We start from the raw sequence: 26,679 nt of genomic DNA on the forward strand, positions 1-26,679 counted from the left end.
GGGCTTCCATTTTCTTTAAATAGCTGACACATTGGATTTCCATTGTAGCCTGTGGCTGCAAAGATAACTACCGACTGGCATAACATAACACAGACAGTGTAATGAATTCCTGTTAGCTGACATATATGAGAGTCTGGGGTTTATCTTTACATGGGTGCTAAACACAGTTTGTGAAAAGAGATGGTATGTTTGAAAGATAGCCTTGCAGACTGCAATTGTAGCATAATTGTAATTTCAGGGGCACCCAAACCACATTGCACAGAGGCATACATTAAATGCTTTGTTTTTAGCTATAATCAGCTAATGTTAACTACATGCTCCAAATTAAGAGTGAAAACAACATGAGACTTTTGGTCAACTTTTACTTGAGAAGCTAATTATTTTACTGGACAGACTGGAAGACTGTTTACAAGAAAGGAATGCTTTATCTAAAAGCTGAAACAAGTGGCTGCTTTATAGATGTTCTGAGTTGTTTGTCTTGTAGACTAGCACCTGTTTGCCATATTTCTCACCCTGTGACTGACCTCACTTTAAAAATAGTGCATCCTGAAGGATTGGTCATGGCGTACAAAGCCTTTCCTGTCTAGCTTCCTTGCTGAAGTCCAACCCAGGCTGTAGTGGCAAAAGCTGTCATTGTTTGTCCTCTGAGAAATAAGTTAGTTCTCAAGGTCCCAGCAGTCAAGTGTCCTCATCATAAAATGCCAGTAACAAAGAGACAGGGGTTCTGGAACAATTTGTGCAGTGAGGGTGCTGAGAGCCGTTGAACCAAATTGTAAATCCTGGATGTGACGGAAACCGGTTCAGGCCGGAGGATGATCCTGTGAAGAGAGATGCTTGTCAGTTTTTGCGAAGAGGCCAGGGACTGGATTGCGAGCATTGTGAGCAAACTGTTCTCTAAGCCGTGCTCTAAGCGTCACAGGAGTGAGGCTGGGGCAAGCTGGAGGAAGTGGCAGGGTGCAGGAGGCCTGGCAGAGGGCTTCAGTCGCCAGAGATGTCCATCTGGCACATTTCACAGATACTAGTTTTACCAATGAAAAATGATAATTAAAAATATGGGTTGATAAATACACCTTCAAATATGTCCCTGCAATAATATTAAAATATAGTATTCCTCAAAACCTTTCTATTGTAAGTGAATGTAGATACCATACAGGTAGCTTGTAAATCAGTGTTGATTCTGGCTTGGCATTATGCTCATATTTCTGTATTTCTGCTTGTTTGCCAAGTGAGTCATTGTGTGTGTGTTGCCAGTCAACCATAACTATTTACATAAACCTTTTCTTCCCATACCTCATTTGACCTTTGTTTCTAGTCCATTAGCTCTCTTGATCAAATTGTGACCCTTTCTTCCAGTGACAATATGGGCATAGTTTTGGAAATGCTCACTTGAAATTAAAGAGACAACTAATACGAATAAGGATTTGCAAGATCAGGCCATATTATTTTATTTAATCGTTATATATGGTGCACCTAGCCAAATAAGCAATGTGTACAAATAAACACACATTGAACAAAAAATAACCCATGACAGTGTCAGAATACCTCTGCAGCCTGCAAAGCTGCACCCCCCGCCTTTCCCCATCACCCCTCTTCCTGGGTAAATCTAGCCAATAGGCTTTGCAACATGTTTTGATGAGGGAATTGCTCAGAAAATGGGGGAGAGCAGAAGGGGAGTAAAATGGAAACTTTAGATGTCTCTCCAGGAATGAAAGTAACTTACTACAGTAAAACCTCGAGTTGCAAACCTCCTGAAAACCCCACGTAACTCAAATTTCCATGAAAGTCAGGGTGCAGAGCCAGGAATCAGGTTGCCACTTGGTTCTCAGCTCCCTGTCACTTGTGGGACCTGGGAAACTGACCAGCTTGCCAGGGCTGGTCAATTTGCTGGCTGTTTCTCTCTGCCTTGAAATTGTATGTGGAAAGCAGACACAATATTGGGGGAAAATTGTCAATTTTTGCATAAAAAATAGCTGAGGTCAGGGTTCTCAAATGTCATTACGCCACCCAGTCCTTTTGACAATAAAGTTAATATGTGACCCCTGGGGAAGGGGGCCACCGCTCAAACCATAACACCACCTTGGTGCTTTTCCCCTAAGTTCCACCAAGTCTAATGCTGACCTTAGTGATGCCATCAAAATTGGGTTGTGCCACTTTGGGGTCCTGACCCACTGTTTGAGAACCACTGGTTTAGATGGAAAATTTTCAACACGCTCCATTTGACAGTCACACTGAAGTCAGACCAAAAGACCAAGAAGATTGCTGATCCAGCTCTGAAAACTCCAAGCCTCTTGGTTTTGCCATCTTAGATTTCTCCTCCTGACCTCTCTGTGGCTTTGGTGGGGACAGGAGGGGCAGAGAAGGGAGATGGCCTCTCAGGCACAAAAGAGCCAAACCATAAAGGGCTACCCGGTAAAACCAGCAGATTGGCTGGAACGCTTGAATAGATTCTGCTTCCTTGAAGATTTACATTGAGAGCAGAATTCAGATTGGTTTTCTTTTAGCTCTTTCAAGATACAGTAAGGCTTGATGTTGAGTAAATACATCTCTGCTGTAGTCAGAGTGAAAGATAAACCTCCAGAAGTAGGTGCTCAGGTTGTAAAGGTCTGCAAAGATCTTCTATGAGATAAGGTTGCATATTAGTTTGAGCTGAGCTTCATGAGGCCAAATTGACCCGAGTATATCTTCATTGATTCAGTTACACTAAGGAATAATTTTTTGCAGAAATGCAGTCTAAGCCCTAAGCATTCATGACCACATTGCACACTGACCCTGCTGTGCTCCAGCCTTTGTCACCCCCTCGGTGATAAAAGCCTGTTTCTGGCTGAAACATTTGTTTACATGCTGTTATAGGTAACCCCTAAAAGGACTCAAAATGCAAGCTGCGAGAGAAAATATTTCCAGTTGGATTTTTGCCATGTGTTTAAATTATCTGTTTGACAGCATTTTGTGCATAGTCACTGTCACAGTTTTCCCTGCTAGGCCCCCATGCTAGACTATTGCTCTTGTGCAAAAAGCCATGTGTCTGTGTAGGGGTTTGCAGCTTTTAGGCATCTGCCAGTTTTTTCTGTTTGTCTGTCTGTCTTTCAGTCAGCAACAGGGGAGAGAAAATGCATTTTAAAGCAGGAAGATTTGGCATAAAACCCACAGAATTCAAACAATTACTGTTCCTGCAGCTCCTTCTAGCTCGCATTTGGAAAGGATCAGATTTCAGACTGATAACACCTTTCTAACATTCTTCTGTCATCTTATAATGATCTGTGTCAAGTCTTAGTACAGTCTGTGGAGGAAATATGTATTTTGTAGGTACCTGAAGTCAACAACACTGCAGTAAAACACCTGGGCCAACTTCCTCCAGCTTTGGAGCTATACAACTGCAGTGCGGATGCTAGGCTTTGGGACACCAGCTCCTTCAAGAGCCCCTGTGCAACTATATAGCCCCACAGCTGACACAGGCCAGCTTGTGGGCCTTTTATGGCAACGTAGACGATCCCTTAGTGAGTCAGGTGTAAATGCTGTTAAGGAGGTAACCAAGGTACTGTATGCAGGGGTTGCATGCACGGCATTTTCAAAGTTACGTAATAAGATGATCTTATGTGGTACATAGTGTGGTCTAAGAATAACATGCCTTTTTAAAGCACGCTAACTGTACATGTGAACCAATCAACATGCACTGCAATGGGTGCAGAGGAGCTGTTTTGTTCAGTCACTATCCATCCATTATCCCTAAAACAGGGTTTTTTCATGGTTTTTTAATACATCCTGTGACTCAGTGGGGCATATCCTGTCTCTGCTGCTGCATAACTAACCCAGCATGGCTCAGCATGGGAGGCAGGATTTAGGAAGAACTGTGCGTGTGTTATCTTGTGGGTGCAGAGCTCATCAGAGGTAGACAAGAAGAAAGGTGAGTATGGTCGTTCAGTAGCAGCCAGGACAAGGTCCACAGCCTCAGGGAAAGGATTCCTTGACTCTGCACCCAAACACACCTACTCATCCTGCAAACTGCACATTAAGTTGCAGGTTTGCCCCATATCGTGTAACTCTTGAACTTCACGCAGCTCTAAGTTACACTTAAGTGAACTTCCTCCAGATTTACACCAGGTCACTGAGAGCGAAGTTTGCGTAAAATGGCGACCTTAGCATTTCCTTCCCTTTGGCTCCCTAGTTTTCTCATTCCATTGTGTCAGGGCCTCAATTTCGTTCCACGAATTGCACTGTTCAGGCACGGTGGGAATGAGCAGAACAACAGTGGCACTTCAGCCTCCACTTCTGTGACATTGTTGATTTGTCAGTCCTTTTTATCATTATTTTGATACGTTCTGTCTTTTAAAGTCTCTTTGTGTCAACATGGATGACTGCAATAACAAGCTTTAAACTTTGCTGCTGTACTCAAATTCACAAAAGAACCGTGACTATTTGGCTGATGAGACTTTTGTATGAAGAGACGGAACACGTCAATGTTAGCAATAACAGTGTTGTTTCACGGGACGGTATGGGATCTTCTGATCATCATGTCAACTGTGAATAATTTCCATTTGTTTGAGAGCGAATCCCTAAGTAAATTTGAAACAGATTTTCTTCCTCCCTGGTGTGATGGGGAAATGTTAACAAATGCACACATGGGAACTTTTATAAGTTAACAGTGTTCTGTTCTAGTTCTGTCCATGGAATACCCTTTGGCAATAGTGGAGGTTTTGCTCAACGACTGAGGGCTTTTGTGTTCAAAATACTCAGCCCTCGATATTCTGGAGCTGTAGAAGGATTGTCAAGAGGCTAAAGCAGTGGCTTAGGAACAGACACCTAGTTCAAGTCCTAACCAACATTCCCTCTAATTTTTTTCCATCCATGTGTGGAATAAATTTTATGTGCGCCAGGGCATGTGAAGATATGCATCACTAATGGATACACATACTGCTGGCTGTGAGCATTCTGCCAGTCATCTGGGTGGCACCTGACTGTCTCCTGGCAGCTGCCCAAGCGCTAAGCTTACAGGAAACACTGGTTCTGACTCCAGAACAGACTTCCTGTGTGATATTGAGCAAATCACTAAGCCTTTCTGCACACAACCTGTAATATGTGGCTAACAGCGATTCCCTACTTCATAAGGGTGCTGGAGGATAAATACAAAACTGAAGATTCTGTAATACTATGGCAAAGGGGGTCAAATGTGTGTGCTTATCTGTCTAGTTGAAAGAGATGCACTAATGCAGTGGACTGTCAGAACATAACGCATTCAATCTGAGGACCTTTGAGCACTTCCCAGATGTTATTGAACAAGGCTTCTGAGAAGTCCTTGGAGGTTGGTTAGTCTTATCTCTGCCTTTCCGCCACCCCTAAAAGAGAAACTCAGATGTAGAGGTCATATGTAAGTTGCCTGATTGGGCAACACATAGCAGTGCTAGAATGGGAATCCCTGATGCCCGGGCTGTGGTCCAGCTCTTCCATATTTTTGGTACTAGCCCATCTCCGCCTATCATATGTTTTTAAAATTAGCCTCTCAGCAGATAGTAGGTGGGACAGTCTGTGGGTTTCATCTGTGTGATGCCTTCCTTCCATGCTCTGGGGTTCCAAAGACATTTGTCAGATGTTCTTTCCAATGCCTTTACCATAGCCTGCACTTAGCCAGTGTTTGAGGGGACAAACCCTGTAACCTTTCCAGAGGGGGAGACTGCACTGGCTAAAGGAATAAGAACCTGACTCTGGAATGTTCTGAGAACCTCCGAATCACCTATTTGAAGTGAATCACTTGATCAGCCCCTTTCAGGATTTGGGACTTTTGACTAAGACAAAAACATACTTCCTGATTGTTGTGGAATTCTATTTTCTAGAAGACTAAGTAATAAGGGAAATCAAGCAGATATCTGGGATCTGGCATAAAGAGGAGCAATCACATCTTAAAATGTGTCTCCAAGTTTCAGCCGCTCTGTTCTGTTGTGTTCTTTCTTCTTAAGTCTCTCCATCAGATTGTATTCTTCTTCTTCGAGTGTCCCCGTGGGTGCTCCACATTAGGTGTCGGGCTCGCCCGGCGCTGCAGGTCGGATCTTCCAAGCAGTTTCTGCCGGACCGAGCATGCGCCGGTGCGCGCTGCTCCCTTGCGCGCTCCTGGCCACGTGTGCGATCCGTTCCCCGCCAGTTCCTCTTAACTGCCGTCAGCTGCAGACGGAATCCGACTAGGCTACGGCCAAGTTAGCATATTCAATGGTTTTAACTGTTTTTCTTTTAAGTTTTCAAGTTCTTAGGCTACTGTTAAGTTAGCCAGTTGTTGTTTTCAAAAAAAAAAAAAAAAAAAAAAAAAAAAGAAACAACAAGCAGGATGGCATTCAGTCCAGTCCTAGTAACAAGCGGAGCACCGGAGGCCAGGAGCCTAGGGCCATTAGCCCTCCTGCCGCAGCAGGCTATCGGAGAGGGGGAAAACAGCACAGAGAAGGTGCTAAGTACCCCATTAACAACTGAAAGACTCACCAACAATGTCCTCTTCAGGATTCAAGAAATGTGAGTCTTGCCGAGAGGCAATGCCAGCGTCTGATGGGCACAGTCACTGCATAAGGTGCCTGGGGGAGTCCCATGTCACGCAGAAATGCTCCTTCTGTGCAAAATTCACAGCCAGAGCAAGGAAGGACAGGGAGATGTGGCTTAAAATGCTGCTGTTCGACAAGGCCCTCCAGCCAGACGTGCCGGAGCGGCCGCAGCAGGAGGGACCCTCCGGGGCCCATAAAAGGAAAGCCGCCTCCCTCACCCCATCAGCGCAGAAACGGAGGAAATTCTCCCCAGCCCGATCCCTGCCGGCAGCAACAGCGAGTGGGACGGGAGGAGCGCACGGCCCCCAGCCGCAGCAACAGCTGATCGGCGGCGGCACGGAGAGCCATGTGGAGGCGGCTCAGCCTCCAATAATCAAACAGCCGCCCCGCACCGCAGGCAGGGCGGCAGCTAAACAAGCGCCGGTACCAGCACCGACCCCCGGGGAACCGGCGGTGCAGAGCGCGCAGGCACGCAGCCTGCAGGCACCGGAGGACACCGCCCGTGCGGCACCGCCCATAAGCGTGCCGAGCACGGCGCGGACAGGGCTGAGATCCCCTACACGTCAGGGGGCGGAGCTACCCCCTCAAGGGAGGGGGAAGGCTGCACACAAAACAAGGCACCACAGCCCCTCTCCAGACAGGGCTGCAGAGTTGCTTTCTCTCAGCCCTCCGCTCATGCTGCAGACTCCAACCAGAAGGCAGGGGTCCCCCCTAGCCTACCCGGAGCCCCCGTCTCCATTTTTACAACCAGCCTCGCCCTGGCTGGGACCACCTTCACCCTTCCTGGGGTTTGAGCCGCTGGAGTACTATCACAAATCACTCTCTCCAGTGTCCCAGGTCTCTCAACAATCTCACTCCCCCAGACGCAGAGGGTATGCACCAAGGGAGTGGTCTAGGTCACCTTCCCAAGATCAGTGCCCATGCTGCCATGGTCGCCCCTATCACGCGGGGCATAGACACCACTGGCAATCTACCAGGGAAAGATCCCCACAGACGGTCCCGTATCCCCGAGGGCAATCGCGAACGGGGACAGAGACTCAAGCATCTCAAGGGGAACTGGTTATGGAACCCTGAGATTTTTCCCTTGCAAGCTTCCAGCGAGTGGATGTACCATCACCAACAGGAACCGGAAGGGTCCAGAGAGGCGTACCCTAGTGGTTCCTCTCTCTCCTCCCTGGACGAGGCTATGGCCCCGGGGGACGTCCATCCTCCGGACGATCTCAAACAGTTTCAAGAGCTGTTTAAGAGGGTGGCCTTCACGCAAGGCATCCAGACAGCAGAGGTGCAAGAGAAACATCATAAGCGCCTCAAAAATCTGAGACCTCCAGCCTCCTCCAAACTAGCAATACGCTTGACGAAGCAATCTTGGAGTCCGCCACTATGATATGGCAGACCCCTGCGACTATCCCGCCTGTCCACAAGAAAGCGGATAAGAAATACTTCGTGCCGGCGAAGGGCATGGAGTTCCTGTTCAGCCGCCCACAACCAAATTCCTTGGTGGTGGAGTCATCGCAACAAAGATCAGACATCTCAATTCAAGACAGGGGGAACAGACAAAGATGCCAAGAAGCTAGAGCTGTTCGGCAGAAAGGTCTACTCCTCCTCTACTCTACTGTTGCGAATGGCAAATTACGCAGCGCATCTAGCGAACCATAATTTCGACAACTACACTAGGCTAACCTCCCTCATGGACTCGCTTCCAGAGGACAAGAAACCGGTGCTCAAGGCCATCGTGCAAGAAGGCTACGCGGCCTTGAGGACGGGAGTTCAGATCGCCCTGGATGTTGCGGACACAGCAGCATGCTCCACAGCTACGGCAGTGGTGATGCGAAGGGAGTCCTGGCTCCAGACTTTGGGTATACCGAGGGATCTGCAGGCAAAGATAGTCGATCTTCCCTTCGACTCGCAGAAGCTGTTTGCTGAATCAGCTGACTCGGTCCTTCAGTCCAGTAAAGATTCAAGAGCCACACTTAGGACCCTGGGGATTTACACCCCTCCATACAGAAAGAAAAAGTACTACCCTCAACAAAGACGGTACCAGTACCAGCAACAGCGTCCCCAGTACCACGGGTTATGAGCAAGGGCGACATCAACAGCACCAGCAGTACAGAACTCCCAGGCGACGTTCCCAACAGAGCCGTGTGTCCTCGGGGCAGGGCCAAAGGCCACAAGTTTGACACACAGATCCAGGGCTGCACCATCACTACCATCGCACAAGGTCATCCGAAACGGTTATTCCACCATCGCCTCCGACCATTCTACGACCAGTGGCCAAGGATCACCACAGACAAATGGGTGCTGGAGATCATAGCCACGGGGTACGCCATCCCCTTCCAGTCGCTCCCACCACCACGACCTCCACCCAGGCCCCACCTTCAGGAGGCCTCCCACGTAGCGAGGCTCAAGCAGGAGGTAGACCATCTCATGCTCATAGGGGCAGTGGAAAGAGTGCTGGAGCAACTGCAAGGGCAAGGGTTCTACTCGAGGTACTTCCTCACAGAGAAAAAGACAGGAGGCTGGAGGCCCATCTTAGATCTTCGAGGCCTCAACCGGTACCTGCGCAAGCAACGCTTTCGGATGATCACAATCGCCTCCATCCTTACGGCACTGGACGATGGAGATTGGTTCGCAGCCCTCGACTTACAAGACGTGTATTTTCACATAACTATCCATCCGGCTCACCGACGATTCCTCCGGTTCATGGTAGGCAAAGAACATTTTCAATACAAGGTCCTACTGTTTGGCCTCTCCTCGGCCCCCAGAGTCTTCACCAAGACCTTGGCAGTGGTGTCAGCCTACCTGCAGAGACAGGGGGTATTTATATTCCAGTATCTGGACGACTGCCTACTCAAAGGAGGAGGTACTACGCATGATACGCATCACAGCAGGCACGTTCTCTTCGCTCGGCCTGGTTATCAATCTGGCAAAATCAAAGATAGACCCCACACAGGACATAGAGTTCATAGGGGCACGCATAAATTCTATTACAGCGAGAGTGTATCTACCAGAGACTTGCTTTTGGGCCATTCGCTCCCTCGTGCAAGTCATCACCTTCAGCCCTACGGTGCCGGTCCTGACGTGCTTACAGCTGCTGGGCCACATGGCAGCGGCGACGTTCGTAGTACAGAATGCCAGGTTACACATGCGCAGCATGCAGCACTGGCTGGCGAGCTTATACAAACTGGCAGCACACACCGCTCACAGGGTGGTGTTGCCCACAGCAGAGGTGCGCAAATCCCTGCAATGGTGGGTAAACCCCAAGAACTTGCTAACAGGGGTACCCTTCCACCAACCACAAATATTGGTTTTTCTTACTATAGATGCCTCCCTCATAGGGTGGGGAGCACACGTGGGCGAAGAGGTGACGCAAGGGCTGTGGTCCTCCACGGAGCAGTCACTGCACATAAATATACTGGAGCTCAGAGCAGTGTTCAACGCCTGCAGACACTTTCGAGACCATATACAAGGCAAAGTAGTCGGGATCAGTACAGACAATACCTCCACCATGTTTTATATAAATCGGCAAGGAGGAGCTCGGTCCCGTGCCTTATGTGCGGAAGCAGTCCGGTTATGGAACTGGTGCATCGCCAACAATATAATCTTGAAAGCCTCGTACTTACCAGGCGCTCACAATGTGAAGGCAGACCAGCTGAGCAGGCGTTTCGCACTCACGCACGAGTGGCAGATCCGTCCCGATCTGCTACGACCGATTTTTCACGCATGGGGTTTTCCCCAGATAGACCTGTTTGCCACTCAACACAACAAGAAGTGCCCACGATTCTGCTCCAGGGCAGGACTGGGACGGGGGTCCCTGGGGGACGCATTCGCGATCTCCTGGAGGAGCCCCCTGCTTTATGCTTTTCCTCCCACGGTGCTGATCCACAAAGTCTTGCAGAAAGCCAGGAGAGAAGGAGCCTGAATGATCCTGATAGTCCCAACGTGGGATCGACAGCAATGGTTCCCCCTACTCCTGTGCATGTCGGACCATCCACCGATGCCCCTTCCGGTGGCGCCGGATCTGCTCACGCAAGCCCAGGGGTCAGTAGTGCATCCGCACCCCCAAGGCCTGCGACTACAAGCGTGGTTAATCCATGGCTCAGCTCCCTAGAGAGCACATGTACGGAGGAAGTGCAACAAGTCCTAGAAACTAGCAGGAGGACTTCCACCAGGAAGATCTACAAGCAGAAATGGACTCGCTTCACGGCATGGTATTCTACCAAACAGCTAGCCCCCCTTTCGGTTCCTATACCTGTAATATTAGAGTATTTACTGGACCTCAAGAGAGGAGGACTCTCACTATACTCGTTAAAGGTCCACCTTGCCGCCATTTCGGCGTTCAGACACGAAGAGGAAGGGCACACGGTGTTCGCCCATCCCATGGTTACCAGATTCCTCAATGGGTTGGTAAACCTATACCCCCTCAGAAACCGCTTCCACCTTTGTGGAACTTGGAGCTGGTGCTTAATGTGCTAACGGGACCACCGTTCGAGCCTCTGGCCACGGTTTCCCTCTGCCTCCTTACGATAAAGACGACCTTTCTTCTCGCAATCACGTCAGCTCGCAGGGTGAGCGAGCTTGCGGCAGTCATGGCAACGCCACCCTGCACTGTTTTTTTTCCAAGGAGGCGGTAACCATACGGCTGCATCCAGCCTTTGTTCCTAAAGTTTCTTCTGAGTTTCACATTAACGAACCTATTGTTTTACCCTCGTTTTATCCAAAGCCTCATAACTCTAACAAAGAGGCGCGCCTACACCTCTTGGACGCGAGGAGGGCGCTAGCCTTCTACATAGACAGGACCAAGTCCTTCCGGAAAACGGATAGACTCCTAGTCTCTCTCGCTCCCAAATCGAAAGGAGAAGGTCTCTCTCCGCAGAGAATCTCGAAGCACATCGTATCCTGCATAAAAATGTGCTGCGAACTCAAAAAGACTCCTTTACTGGCCACGCCCAGGGCTCATTCCACTAGGGCGGTGGCGGCATCAACAGCCTTTTTCAAGGGCGTTGCGCTAAAAGACATTTGCAGAGCGGCGACCTGGTCATCCTATGACACCTTCGCCAAACATTACGCCCTTCACAGGGTATTCCAAGAGGATACCCGTCTCTCGACAGCGGTCCTCTCGAGGACAAGCTGCACATAATCCGATTACCTACCTCCTATCTTGGGTTACTGCTGGGTAGTCACCTAATGGGGAGCACCCACGGGGACACTCAAAGAAGAAAGAAAGGTTACTCACCGTAGTAACGGTGGTTCTTCAAGATGTGTCCCCGTGGGTGCTCCACTACCCGCCCATCCTCCCCGCTTCGGATCTCTGTTTAGTGTTTTGCAGGAGCATCTGAGGCGGTTGGTGAAGGAACTGGCGGGGACCGGATCGCACACGTGGCCAGGAGTGCTCAAGGGAGCGGCGCGCACCGGCGCATGTGCGGTCCGGCAGAAACTGCTTGGAAGATCTGATCTGCGGTGCTGGGCAAGCCTGACACCTAATGTGGAGCACCCACGGGGACACATCTCGAAGAACCACCGTTACTACGGTGAGTAACCTTTCTTTGTGTTTGGTTTGAGGTTTGTACTAAACTGAAACTTCCTAATCTCATTATCAAAAGTTCTCCCATCTCCACCTTTTTCCACAACTCCTTCTTAATCTCCCTCTACACCCCTTCCACTCCTTAGCCTCCACCCTCATTTTTATTTGCCTCCTCACACACATGCTATCATATTTATGCAAGGAACAGCATCCCAATGGATACACAATAAGCCTCTGCCTCCCTTTCCTCCTTCAAATACTTCTGAAAACACATCTGTTCCAGATGCCTGCCAGCGATAAGACAGACGTTCAGCTAAATGAGCCTGATTCTCCGGTATGTAGTCATCAGCACTGGTGTGAATTGAGAATAATTCCGCTGAAGTCAATGGTGTTACACTGTTCAGACAGGAATCATGCCTGGTGCCTGCCTGTTATGTGTAAATAATAATGCACGGTGTTCTCACCCAGTGACTGTCAATCTTTGTAAAGTGAAAGGAGCTGGCAGTTTTCAAGAAACTCCACCTCCAAGCTTGTGCCTACACTGTGCTCCTGTTTATCAAAAACCGATTGTCTGAATCACCTTATTATCTGAATTCCTTCCTGGTCCCATTTGTGTGTCATGCAGGGGGACAGGGAAGGGGCTCAGATAACAAGGAGGTTTGCTTAGTAGAGAAGAGACCTCCAGCCAGGCCTGGCAAAGCAGAGGAGTCATCCTTGGCCTCGCAATAATCCAGATCAGCGTGCCCTGTAAACTGAGCACTTGGGTGGCTGCCCAGTAGAGATTCAGATACCACCCAGTTGATTAACAGAGTGCCCACATCCACCCACAGTGGGCAGCCTGTGTTTCTAGCGGTGGTGTGCAACCACACAAGCCTTGGTCCACATAACACAATTTATTCCACCCATGGATGGGGAAAAAATAGCAGGAATGCCGATCCAGACTTCCAGTTTTCCAAATAAAAGCCATGCCCCCGCCTATGCTATTTAGATACTTATGAGTGTATTGTATTGATTTTTGGATGGAGAAGCCTGATTTTTAGAAGTTGGGTGCTCAACACTGTTTGAAAACAAGGCTACTATAAACTTCTCTGCTGATTGAACCTCTCTCATCAGGCACCCTTGGTACGTGAGTTGTGCAGGATGAGAGAATTTGCTGGACAACGGGTGGTCAGTATTGCCTAGCACATTACTGCCACTTCCTCTGTTTACTGAGCTCTGAAAAGACATTTAGGGGGTAAATTAGAGCTACGTAACAGCACAGAACACTGAAAACCAGGAGTGGTGGCCCAAAGCAAACTTTATGGGACTGTGGAAAACTTGGTCACACCCACGGTAAGTGGTCATCCAGCTAATTAAAATCATGCTGGATTACAGAGTTTGCTGGATGAGAGAGTTCTGGATTCGAGAGATTCAACCTGTAATCAAATTCCCCAAATACATGAAGGATACATATACCAAACTGGTTCACAATTATTGGACAACAAAGTAGTTTAGTATGAGAGGACCAGAGGCTCCAACAATACAGGAAAATCATACTTGATGCCTTTCCTGGTGATAGAATCCTGTCTCACATGACATTTATTTGCAAAACAACTCGGGAGTGATAGACATCTTGTATAATTTTGTTCTGATACACCCCAGAAGAGCCAGATTAAGACATGCTGAACCCCTAAATTATGTCAATTTAAGAGGTCCCATAGCATTACCAAAAATGTAATTTAGTATTTTTTTATTTAGCAGCTCCTCATAATCTCAGGCTCTAAATTGTATCTTACGTAGCTTGTGCATGCATCCATCTCTGCTTCCCAGACTTAGCAAGATGTTAAGATTCACAGAGACATGAGAAGGCATTGAACTTTTTTGCTATATCAAGTGTACAGTAATTAATTTGTTGGTTAATGCTCTTCTGGGTGTGCCTATTGCTTTTATACTTCATGTTCCACATTTTATGATAATTCATTAACCATGTCTTGTTCCATCAAAGCTTTTACCTTGAGTTGTTGCATTAAAAACAAAAATAAATGGTTTGACCTAGTGGGCACAAGGAAAGAGGCTGGGCAACTATTGACAAATGGTTCTAATTAGCACTGTTCTGTCATGTCAGTAAATCTTTGCTAGCAGGGGGTGTTGTATCATGAAATCACAAGCTGTGAACATACGTATACTGAGAGTAGAAATATATTATGAATCACTTTTTATTATTTTAAATTGCTTGCAATGTGCTTTCAGTGAAGTGTGTCATTATTGTCCAACTTACATTGTTCTTAACGTTCTAATGGAGATTTATGTACAACCTGAAAAATTTTAACCCCAGCCTACTTTTTCTGCTATAAGGTAGGTTTCGATAGGCAGATCAATTTGGGCCAGACTTACTGTTAGAAAAGCATGGTAGTTTGTGTGATTAGATTTTCTATTCATAGCACAATATATTCGAATTTTGTTGTTGGGATTCTTGAGGTTTTTGTAGGAAGTCTGTTCCACTCCCTCCCCCACCACATTCGCTAAGATAATAATAGTTTTACATCCAGAATGGGGAAGGTTTCTTGCTCTAAGATGGTTCATATTATTTCAGCAAACTGAATATAGATGTTACATAGAATGAAAGTTAAAACATGGTATTGTCAGAAGTGCATAATTTAGATTTTCATTTAAATCTTAGAATCAAGATTTTCCCATCCAGATTATGATCATTCAAATTATGTTAAATGTACAGTACTATTGGGGGGACGTATTTTGTCTCCATATGTATAGGATGGGGTGGAAAAAGGAGAAAATGCCCATTTTTTTTTTCATTCTCCTGAGGGAACAATACTTCAAATGAGCTTGTCTCATATGCTCTTCTTAGGAAAGAAACAAACTTTTTTTTTTGCCAGAGAAATCCAGCTTTTGTTGACCCTTAGCATTTTCAGTGTTGGAATGGCACCAGGCACCACCAGGCCTGAGTCAGGAAGAAGCCTCTTGTTATTGGAGATCAGATTAAATGCTAGTGAGGGGCCCCCTAGTCCTGACAGCTGAATTCCAGCATTATTCTTAAGAGGGCTGGCTTGCGTTATCACCAACTGCAAACAACCCACTGCTTACAGTAACAGCCACCCACCCTCGCATGCTGGGAGCCAGAGTCATTTTTTAGAGGAAGGCTTTTAGAATTCTGCGCACAGCTGGGCACCTTGAGCTACAGCTCCAAGTGATTTGCTTTTTGTTTGGGTGGTTAGTTTTGACAGTGGAGCAGGGGGAGTTTCTGCCCAGGCTTCCCTCTTCATGCTTTCACCTCTTGTTCAACAACTTGTGAAAACGAAACATCAACCTGTAATTCAAATTGTTGCTACTTTCGTCTGGACTCCTCACCTCTGAGAAACTGCTGAGCCTCTGATTGAGGCCTCCGGTAGTGATCCTAAAGGTAAGGGAGAGAACACGCTTGGTCCAGAGAGGGACAGGATAATGAACTTTTTGGGAGGAGGGGAGAGGCTCCAACTTGAGTTTCTTGCTCTTCCTGAAGCTGTGAATCATCACAAATGCTAATCCCTAGTGTGTAGTCAGCAGCTTGACTCCATGTAAATGCCAGGCTGTGCAATTTTATCACAGGGCAGAGGTACGTGATACACTACGTGGATGGACGTATCCTTTTTCCTCACCTTTTCCATTCATTTTTCCATACAGTCCGTACTTGACCTTGTAGCTATGGGGGAAGGAACCCAGCATGGTCATTAGAAACATCAGGCCTTCTGCTTAATTACCAGACTCCCCTACAGTAGTCTTGTCTTTCCAGGATGCTGCAGGAAGTTATGCTGAATACTCTCCTTCAAACAGCAGATGAGAGCTTAGCAGAATGTGAGATTGGGACATCAGAAGGGATAACTACCAACGCCAGCTCCCTGCCCCCCGACTATTTGTTTTATTTATAAGGAACTGGATTCATCAGAGGCTAGAGGGCCAGAGCTCTGTTGACATTCGTCAAGTTATGTCAATATACAATAGCTGGGGAACAGCCCACAGCCTTTCCTGTTAGGCCACCACTTCATATCCAGTTGAGGTCTTGCACATGATTACAATTTGTTTCTACTGCAGAACAGCTCTCCAGAGCCTGCAAAATGAGCTGATGGCCTCAGAGTGTTGTTAAGACCCATTGGGAAGTCTCCAGAACTGACTTGTGGTGGGCAATCTAGCCCCTTAGGGCAGAGAGTGTGCTATTCTCACAGAAAGGCCACAGGATGTGCAGGGCTCAGTGTCAGGTCAGGTTGCAGCTGTTTCACCAGCTACAGCATCAAGAGCTGTATTATTTGATTAGTGAGGAAGGGGGCTGAACCTGGAGCCCCTATTTTTATTTCTGATGAGAATCAAATGTTAATTGATTAGTCTACAGGCCAACCCGTGAGCTGAGCTGAGAGTCCTAGCAATGAAGCAGAAAACCTGCCCCAGGTCCGAGCATTACATACTAATGCTAGTTGAAGGCTGATGACCCAGGAGGGAATGACCCTGCAACCATAGGAGCTAAAGCCAGGTGCTTTACTGCATGAGCTAAAAGTCAGCTGGCCTTCAGCAAAGGCTGTATAGCAGAGGCTTTACTCTCCCTTGTCAGTGGTCTCGGTGCCTTTGGGGTTACAGTAGCATTAGGGGGCACTACATGAATAGCCTAGTCACCCGAGAGGCTGAGCACCCATCGAATTTGGTGAGGGTTAGCACCTGTAGAACTCCTGCTCCCTACTGAAGATCCTAATGCTGCTGGAATTGAAGTCAGTGACAAAACTGCCCAACAAGAGGTTTAAGTATGGATTTTAATACCCAGCACTAGACCTCCCCTGCTGCAGGCATCGTGGCCTAAATGTCTGTATTTAGGAAGGCCCCATCCCACCTCCTTGAGAGAAACAGCTCCCACTTTCCATTGGAACCTTTCCGTTCCAGTATATTTCAGCAGAGTCCAGCGTTGTCAACCCAGCGTGCTCAAAAATCATGAGTCTGGGCCCAAAAAATTGAGAAACTGTCTTAAGGACCATGAGATTTAAAAACGAAAAGAAATACAAGTAGGGTTCTTTCCATTCCCTTTCTAGTTCCGGAGCCTTCAGTGTGCACTCTAGTCAGATTTTCAGGATTTTTTTCCTCAACTCCAAGGGTTAGAAACTTACTGGGTTTTGTTTCTTTGTTTGTTAGTTTAAACTGAAGTCGATCGAGCTTCCCATGTATAGCTGTTAATACAACAGCTGGGACTTTAAGGCAGAAACACCAGCTATCCTGAGGGCTGACAAAAAAGTTCTGATTTTTCCCCACAAGTCTGTTTGTTGTGACATTGATGTGCTGGCTAGAACACCAACAGCTGTGCATGTTTTTGGCACAGGAGGAGAGGCTACAGGAGGTTCAGAAATAAAATGTAAAGCCAGTTGATACCACATGCCACCTTTGGTGGCCACTTCAGCAGAGCCAGTGAAGAATAAGATGAGGGTGTTAGTTGAACTCTTTGCCTCATCCCTAGAGCAGGCAGCTCTGTCAAATTGTCAGGGTGACTTGGAAGAAGCTTGCACTGCTGCTAGCGTAACTGCTGACAGGCGAACTCAAACCAAGGACCTCTGGAATGTAATGCACACACCTATACAGTTTGAGCTAAAAGCCAGCTGGCTGTCAGCTAAGGCGACTCGTTTTTTCTCTGCATAAGTAGTCTAGGTGCCACTACATGGGATAGCAACGAAGGGTCCTGTGGCACCTTATAGACTAACAGAAAAGTTTTGAGCATGAGCTTTCATGAGCACAGACTCACTGATGAAGTGACTCTGTGCTCACGAAAGCTCATGCTCAAAACTTTTCTGTTAGTGTACCCACAGGACCCTTTGTTGCTGTTACAGATCCAGACTAACACGGCTACCCCTCCAATACATGGGATAGTGACCCACGCCCCTAGGTGTGTGTGTTACACTAGCCCATGCTCAGAATAAATACAGGGCTTTAATTTACAGTGCCTTTGGCACAACACCTGCCAAAAGTATGGAGCACCCTTCCATGAAACCAACGTTTTAGTGGTGCCTTGGGCCTGCCTTGCTTTTTCTAAACATAGCGTGACAAAATCTGGGCTTATGCGGCTGTTGTTATGCTGCGACCCTGTCTCCAAAGCTCAGTGGTGCACGCGCTTAGATATTCTGAAGGAAGAACTGGAAAGGGACTTGAACAAAACCTGGAACTGGACAATCTGATCAGTAACATGGCTCTAACAGAAATATGAACATCTTCTCCATGAAGTCACCCAGTTTGTTCAATTCAGAAATCTAGGCCATTTTTAATGAATCAGAGCAGAGCATTCTTTACATGGAAAAGTCATGTTTATGCCTGTCCCTACCACTGCTAACGCATGCAGAATTTTTGCCAAAATGAAGCTTGCAAGTTTCAGCTGATTGATCAGAGGAACATGTTAACCAAAATTTTTAACCATTTCAATGCCATATATTGTTGCTAGTGACAGTGGGGGGCCAGTTTGTTTATTCAAAAAGAGATGTGCATTGTATTTACTTCTACTGTTATATTAACTCTCTTTCTACAACTGGGCAAAAATGGAATTTCCGATACCTTGATGTTAGGTTTTGTCCCAAATTACACTAAAAAGTCAAAATACCCAAACTTTTCACAGAATGAAAAGTTCAAAAAAAATTCTATTACAGAGGTCCAAACGTTTTGTTTGTTTCAATATTTTCAGTCAAAACATTTTGACATTCCCTCATTCCCTTTGCCAACCTGAAATTAAAACACTTTTTTGGGGGGTCACGTTCATGTTAATCTCTATGTCGACCATGTCAATCCTAAATGAAACATTTCAGTTAGGTTTTCTCTATGGAAATTTTGCCAACATTTTTCCCCCGGCAGAAAATCTTGATTTTTGACAAGACCTATTTTTTCTACAGGAAAATATTTAATTAGAATATTTTGACCAGCTCTATTATTTTTTTTTTCATGCCTAAAATAGTTGGGTTGTCTAATAGGGTGGATTGCTAACTAAATCTGAATAAAATTTCTGTTGGAAACTATCATTCAGCAAGAGGGTTGCGTTCTGAAGATGTTCAAAACAGGTTTATTGTATTGTGCCTACAATCAGCAGCATTTTTCAAGTGTCTGATAAATATCATCTGTTCCCAATTAGCCGTGGTGGTGTGCTCACAGTGAATGATGACATTGGTGTACAGGTCAGCATTTTACAGAATTGTCATATGAGAAGGCCTGTAGACTTACATTGCTGAAGTGGCCAGAATGAGATACAAATAAACATGTCCTTGGGTAGCTAATACCAGTGTTCCTTCTATTTTTTCCATCCAAGTGCAGAATAAATTTTGTTATGCACACTGAGATGTGTGGATGTGCATCACCAGTAGAGAAACCTACTGCCAGCTGTGAGTGCTGTGAGCTCTCTGCTAATCATCTGGGTGGTATTTGAATCTCTCCTGAGCAGCCACCCAAACACTTGCCTGGTGAATAACCTTGACTGATACCCGGTGGATCTTTCCCTTGCTGGAGACTAATGGTTGCATCTGTGTTTTAGCAGCAGTAACTTTTGTACCATTCTTACTTTTAGTGATGAGAAGACCAGGAAGGATTTAAAGGCACTGCCTGCCTTTCCTACCAAGACATTGCAGGAACATCCATCACTTGCTTACTGGTAAGCTCCTCACTAGTATAGAAATGTAAATATTAGTAGCAATTAGCAGCCATTACAAGGTCAGTTTTGCACACTGTAAAATTTGTAGCATTTGTTATAAGTGGATTTGATCCCCAGTCCTGTACCTAAACGCTTACAAGCTTTAGAGGTTCTGAATTCAGGTTGAACCTCTCTTATCGAGCATCCTTGGGACATGACTGGTGCTGGCTGAGAGAATTTGCTGGATTAGGGGAGGTCAATATTTTTTAGCACATTAGCCACACTTGCACTGCTTACTGGGCTCTTAGAAGATATTTATGGATATGTTAGAGCTAAATAACGGCACAGAACACTGAGAGCCAGGACTCGTGGCTGGAAACAAACTTTATGGGACCACAGGAAACTTGGCTGCACTTGTGGTAAGTGGTCTTCTGGCTAACTAAAATCATGATGGATTACAGATGTTGCCGGACAAGATAGTTCTGGATTAGAGAGGTTTAACCTGTACAAACCCACATCTGGATGAATCTATTTGTTAGTCCCTACCTTTATGACAAGGATCAAACAAAATCTCAGCGATCACCAAACTTGACAGAGACTTGAAATGCAAACTCCAGCTCAGCTCTGAGTTTTGCAAATAGCACCCATTATTTGCAGAAGGTTGAATTGAAACAATTCTCCAAGCATGGGGATGTCTGAAAGGCAGAGCCAGTTTCAGCTTTGTGGCTGGAGTTCATCTCTAGCATATGTCCTTAAGTAAGAAATACAGCTCAGCATTTGTGATATGAAGGAACAACATTAAACAGTAAGATACTTCTGTATTCTAATTGATCCCCTTAATACACGTACAATACCACCTGCTTTATTTTTTTTTCCAGGCTTGAACTTATGTTTTTCATACTTCACCACTAAGAACTTTTAGAAGGATTCATTTTTTTCTATCGAATTCTATGCAACTAAATCATTTGGCCTGTTGTTCATTTGTCTCTGCAAAAGCAATGAGAAGTCCTATGGCACCTTATAGACTGGCAGATTTTCTGGAGCATAAGCTTTCGTGGGCAAAGACCCATTTTGTCAGATGCCTGTGGGTCTTTGCCCACAAAAGCTTATGCTCCAAAAAAAAAAAATTCTATAAAGTGCAACAGGACTTCTCGTTGTTTTTGTGGATACAGACTAATATGGCTACCCCTCTGATACTTGTCTTCATTTGTCTCTAAAAGTGATTGCGGTCTGCCTGCTTATTTTGTTTCTAGTTCCAGAACAAAATTTGGACAGGTGATGGAGCTATAGGTTGTTGATCATATTAGTTTAATTTGTTACATTGCTGAGAATAAAAATAACCTGCACAAATATGTAGCACATCCATTATAATTTTTCTCTATCTCTTACGTGTAGCATTAGCAATGGTCTGAAGTTCTGTATTTGTTAGGTGCTAGATCTGAATTTATCCAATTAGTACCAGTATTCAATAGCAGCATCTCTAACAAAGCTGGTTGATCTGAAATGATTATTTAAATAGACTTTGCAATATCAGATGACACAGTAAGGGTTAGACAGAATGAAGGATGGGAATGAAGTCATTACAAAACTGCAACTTCTGGGAAATGATCAATGAAGCACCTTTTGTGCATGCTAGGCATGGGTTTAACTATCATCAAATATTACTGCATCTTAAAAAATCATGGAGCCTCTAAACTGCTTTTGTTCTTGTTTTTCAGCGAGGACAGAGTAATTGAACATTATATAAAAATTAAAGGTCTGACCAGAGGACAAGCTATTGTTCAGTGAGTGTGTGGCTTATTTAACTTGATTGGGGGTGTTTTTTCCAAATACTTTCTATGGGTATGTGGGAACGCATGCTGTAGTCATTCTTTGTGAACTTTTCCTGTTTATAGCTGTAGCAATGGCATTTTTGATTGATATTGTGTAATACAGATGGCAACTTTACATTAACCCACATCTTAAATGTTGCATTTCACATGCCCTCAGTTAAGGGTTCATCTTGTTCAAACATTTTCAATATTCAAACAATGATTATGGTCTCATTTTAATACTGGCTCCAAACTTTGTTCTACCCCCCAGCGTTTAAGCATATTTATTGTTTCTAAATGGTTTGGATTTGGTTTTCAAAAGGTGAGGGTCTTGAGGCCTGTTACAAAGCCGATTGAAGTCAATGGAGAAATTCCCATTGACTAGGCTTTCTATCATATCCTAGAAGCTCTGAGTAGAGGTGAATATAGTGTAAGATGTAATATGCCCAGAGGTTTGAGAAGAACTACCCAGTCATATGAAGCAGGCAGCACGTCAGTTTTGCCATGCTGTTCTCTGATGGCCCCTCTCTCCTAACCAGTAGAAGTCCTGGGACTCTTTCAAGTGGGAATGTGAAATAAATTATCTTTTCAGAAATTCACTGGCCCCATTGAATTACCAATGCCTTGAGTCACCTTGGCTGTTAATGGCATAATTGTATGACTAGTATTACGTCAGACCATTTTTGATGTTACCATAACTCTCCTTCCCACTTGGCCAAGTCACCAGCATTACATCTGTTTGTCTTTCCCTGCAACATTGGACGGAAGGTTTAGATGCAGTAAATCTCTGCATCTTGGCAGGGGGCTAGACCAGGTGATCTTTGTGGTCTCTTCTAACCCCATGAGTCTAACATATCAGAAAAGCCCTTTCAGTGTGTCAGCTTAGTCTCAGCTCTTGATAAGAGGAATTACAGAGAACAGGTACTCTGTTTTTCAGAGTGTTGTTGCAAGTGCACAGAAGTGTTGTCATTCAGTTCAGTTAGACCAGAATTTCACCTCTGTTCCCAGTGGAGGGTGCTGAGACTGCAGCTTCATATGCAAAAAAATAAATGTCTTGATCCCAATGCATGTGGACAAGATGGTAGCCATTGCTCTCCAGAGCAACTCATTAAAGGCACTGTAAATCTGTCTACAGGTACATGCAAGTGGTGGAAGCTCTGCCTACATATGGAGTTCATTACTATGGAGTAAAGGTTAGTGATTGCTCACCGATAACATGATTACGGTCTTGAAGGAACAGTTTCACTGCACAGCATTGCTGCCCATGAGTATTCAAAAGTGGACTTCAGATTGCTACTCCTTCAATAGTGTTAGAGAATTGGTTTGTTGTAGGTGAATTGCAGATCATTTACAGAGGACAAAGGGAATCAGTGCATTGTTAATCAAGACTAGAGAAATGCAACAGTGAAAAGATGGAGGGTATATCAGTGCTGTAGCCAAGGGTGTGGTTTACAGCTTGTGCAGCTCTACCCATGCTAATTGTACTTCACCTGACTCACTAAAAATAGCAGGCACAGCACAGTGGCACTGGCTGCACAATGTGATTCCTACTAAGGGATTACGCAGGCTTGTGCAGCCCACACCACCAGACCCTCAGAGCTGTTTTAGCTTACAGTTAGCATAAGTATGTCTACGTGAGCTGCAGATCACCCCCCATCCCCAGCCGCAATGTAATTAGCCAAATCCTCCTGTCATTCGCACATTGTGTTCGCTTCCTTCCCAGCCCCATAACATTGGAAGCATGTGATTAGAACTGAACAAAATCATGGTAACCAAATTTCTTTGCTGGTAAAAAGTGTTTTGAGGAGGGAGAGGCAATAGCTTAATAACTAGCTGATACCTTGGAGACAAATACTGGATAAAAGGGCAAAGCATGAGCAGAAAAACAAGGTTTTATTATGTATAAGGGTGTTTATCCAGCTGGGATCACAGTCAATAACTATGGTGTATGAGGAGTATTGGACATCGTCTTCTGTTCCCTTTCTGCGTGTACTTATTTATTTACTGTGCAATGCATCTGTGCTGTGTACGTGGCCAGTGGCCACACCCTCAGCTGCCCCACGCCCTTCCCTCCCCACATTCCTGCTTGCAGTGAGCTCAGCCCACATCCCTACTGCTTTTGCCACCTTGCACGGCCAATGGAGAGTTTCCATTGTGCCTCAGCTCCATCTGAGATGGCAATGGCGGAGCCCTTTGGTAACAGTCTCACTGTTTGACTGCAGGTTTGTTTACAGAGTACTGCTGTGTTCCCTAAGCCGCTGGTACTTGTCGCAGAATGAAACAGGTACATAATCCGTGAGTTTTAATGTTCTCAAGTCCTAATTCGATCTTGGTTCTTGTGTTCTTCCATTTTGCAGGATAAACAAGGAATTCCATGGTGGCTTGGCATTAGCTATAAAGGAATAGGACAGTACGACTTACAAGACAAAGTCAAGCCTCGAAAAGTAAGCTGGTTTTTTTTCCACCATGTTAAAATCTTTTTTTTTTTTTTTAATGCCATGGCTAGTTAGACTTCTGGAAAGTGGAAGGGGGTAGGAGGGAATGTATGTTTTCTCTCCAGCAGATAGTGCAAACTCTGAAAGTGCCATACAAAACTTGGTTCACGCGTGCTTCTAATGGGTTTGATCGTCTCAGAACGTTTGCTAATGGACTTGTAACAACCTCACTAGATCATTCCACCATATACAACTCAATCTGGTATAGCTGTGGGTGGGTGTCTCTGCTTTACAGGGGTTCAGAGGTATTGGTGCTGGCTTTAGTCTTTTCTTAAGCAAAAACTCCCCTGACTTCTGTTGGTGGACTCTATGTGGGGGTGTGTGTGTGAGAGACATGATCACTGGATCAAGCCATAACACTAGCCCAGTATCTTGCATGGGTCAGCTTCTGGTTGAATCCTTGGGGAAGCTGCAGGCCAGTCCATGCATCTGCTGATTCCTTGGATGCATGTAACTGTAGGCCACTAATCTCTATTTCTGAAGCAAAGGAGAGGGCCCTGTATACCTTCACTGGCTCCCTGCAAGTTGTCTATCGGCAAGCCCCAACAGGCTCCTCTGCTGGCAAGCTCTCATACCGCCCAGGCATGTGATGTGCCCGGGACCTATTCCAGCCCAACAACTGCTTAAGTCCCATTCAGCACTTGGAATGAGCCCTGGAGGTCTTTGGAGAACTGATTTCCTAGACTGGGTGGTAGTTGTGTGTATGCATCAGTGCCAGGCTTCGTCATGGAAAAGTTTGTAGACTGTTCTCAGCAGGGCCCCTCATGTGCCTTGCTGTAATGGCAACTCCCCAGTTCAGAGTACAGAACAAAGGAGGAGCAGGAACATCAAGGCCAGCAGAAAGTCTGATGCTAACAGGCTATTTGAAACAGTGACTTCTTTTAGCACAAGCTCATGGGCCAACACTGAGGAAGAAATTAACGTGCAAACAGGTTCTTTACACAAAGGGTGGTTCCATGTTTGGAATAGGAAACACACTGCTCCAGTTTGCAGTGAGTGTAACTAGGGTAGTTTAGTTCCAAGAGGGAAAGGGATGCATAAGTAAGCAGAGGTGAACAGAGGCTGACTGGATTTTGGGGGCAGAGATACGGAGATATATTACCTAATTCAGGGGTCTTCAATCTGCAGCTCTGCAGTCACATGCAGCTCTTAAGGACTTCTTTGTGGCTCGTGACACTGAAATTGCAAATGAGGGTGGGGGGGACCCTCCTGATTATTTTCCCTAAATGGTGAATGTCTGAAAGCCCAACGCTGAACTCATGTCTAAATAGAATATGATTTGTGACCTTGAAATGCTGAATAGCCCCGCTTTTAATACGTGCAGTTCATTGCGGGATTACGATACTGTATCTGGGTTTTGATCATGTTGCTAAGACTCTCGATTTTTGAAAAGGAAGCTTGTGGCATTCCCGGTGTGAGGGGCAACATGCATTTTAAGAAAGAGAACTGAAATTACATGTTAAGTAAAATTGGCATAAAGTGGGCTTGGGTTTGAAAGTCAAGAAGACAGTGGCACAAACACACATGTAAAGTGTGAGGAAACAGAACATATAAAAGGTTTGTTAATGTCCTGAGGTAAACATGTATCACATTGCAAATCATCGTGTGTGTGCTGTTCTTTAAATAGGAGTTACCAAAATTATGGTTTGATATTATTTATCAAGAACCATCTCGTATTCACATGCATTGCGGCTCTTGAATTATTGAGTTTTTACCAAATTTGAAAAAAATGGCTCTTCTTGCTATTTTGGTTGCTGACCCCTGGCCTAATTGTTTATCTTCACACAGAAGAGATTCAGGCTATTACATTCACCCTTCTGGTCATCCTCTGCCATTTGCTTGTCACTAGAAATAGTGTAGGTTCATTTTTAGTAGTTTTCAAGTCAGTGAATGTATGGGAAGGTGGGTCCAGAGAGAGAAGAGGCTGTGTAACTCATCACAATGAGCATCTAAATCTGTGGATACCCTGCACCACAACCAGCAAACATGACCTTCTTTCCAGGCATCAGGAGAAAGGGATATGCTATGAGCCATATGAACTGTCCATCTTTCTGCACTGAAATGCTAATAGCTTTGGATTTTCAGACAATTTCTTGCTTTGCCCTTCTGAATAGAGCCAAACTGGCAATGGTCCAGATAGCAGGCCTTGAACAAGAATTATCCTGATGTGTGGGTCTTGAATCAAAGTCTTTTGACACATATCCTTAATCAGTTGTGAAGGTGGTAAGGAAATCCTCCTTGTGATCCACCCACCAAGCTAATTACCTTAAAAAGTGAGTGTGTGTTAGATTAGCAGAGTAAGAGCAAGAGATGTCATGTTAAACTATAACCTTTTTGGCTGTCACTTGATAACAAGTAGGATGTCTTCATCTCACCCAACTATTTATGGCTACATCTACACGAGCCGCAAACTTCTAAATGGCCACGCAAATGGCCATTTCGAAGTTTACTAATGAAGCGCTGAAATGCATATTCAGCGCTTCATTAGCATGCGGGAGGCCGCAGCCCTTCAAAATTGACGCGGCTTGCCGCTGCGTGGCTCATCCAGACGGGGATCCTTTTTGAACGGACCTCGCCTACTTCGAAGTCCCCATATTCCCATGAGCTCCCAGGAGCCCCGTCTGGACGAGACGCGCGGTGGCAAGCCGCGTCAATTTCGAAGTGCCGCGGCCGCCCTCATGCTAATGAAGCGCTGAATATGCATTTCAGCGCTTCATTAGTAAACTTCGAA

General features: G+C 45.6%; 1 protein-coding gene across 7 annotated transcripts in view; it reads left to right on the forward strand.

Annotated features, from left to right (window-relative positions):
* Nucleotides 1-26,679, forward strand: part of FRMD4B (FERM domain containing 4B) — a 139,265-nt gene that overhangs the window by 73,461 nt on the left and 39,125 nt on the right. For all 7 annotated transcript variants that reach the window (XR_012647005.1, XR_012647006.1, XM_075005688.1 and 4 more), the window contains exons 8-11: nt 19,580-19,663; nt 21,361-21,426; nt 22,589-22,646; nt 23,811-23,897. Coding sequence is in view for 5 of the 7 variants with exons in the window: in XM_075005688.1 (XP_074861789.1) it covers nt 19,580-19,663; nt 21,361-21,426; nt 22,589-22,646; nt 23,811-23,897 (295 nt within the window). In the remaining 2 variants the exon portion in view is untranslated. The remainder of the gene's footprint in view (nt 1-19,579; nt 19,664-21,360; nt 21,427-22,588; nt 22,647-23,810; nt 23,898-26,679) is intronic.

Source organism: Carettochelys insculpta, chromosome 11 (assembly GCF_033958435.1).
Source record: "Carettochelys insculpta isolate YL-2023 chromosome 11, ASM3395843v1, whole genome shotgun sequence".
NCBI classification, from domain to species: domain Eukaryota; kingdom Metazoa; phylum Chordata; order Testudines; family Carettochelyidae; genus Carettochelys; species Carettochelys insculpta.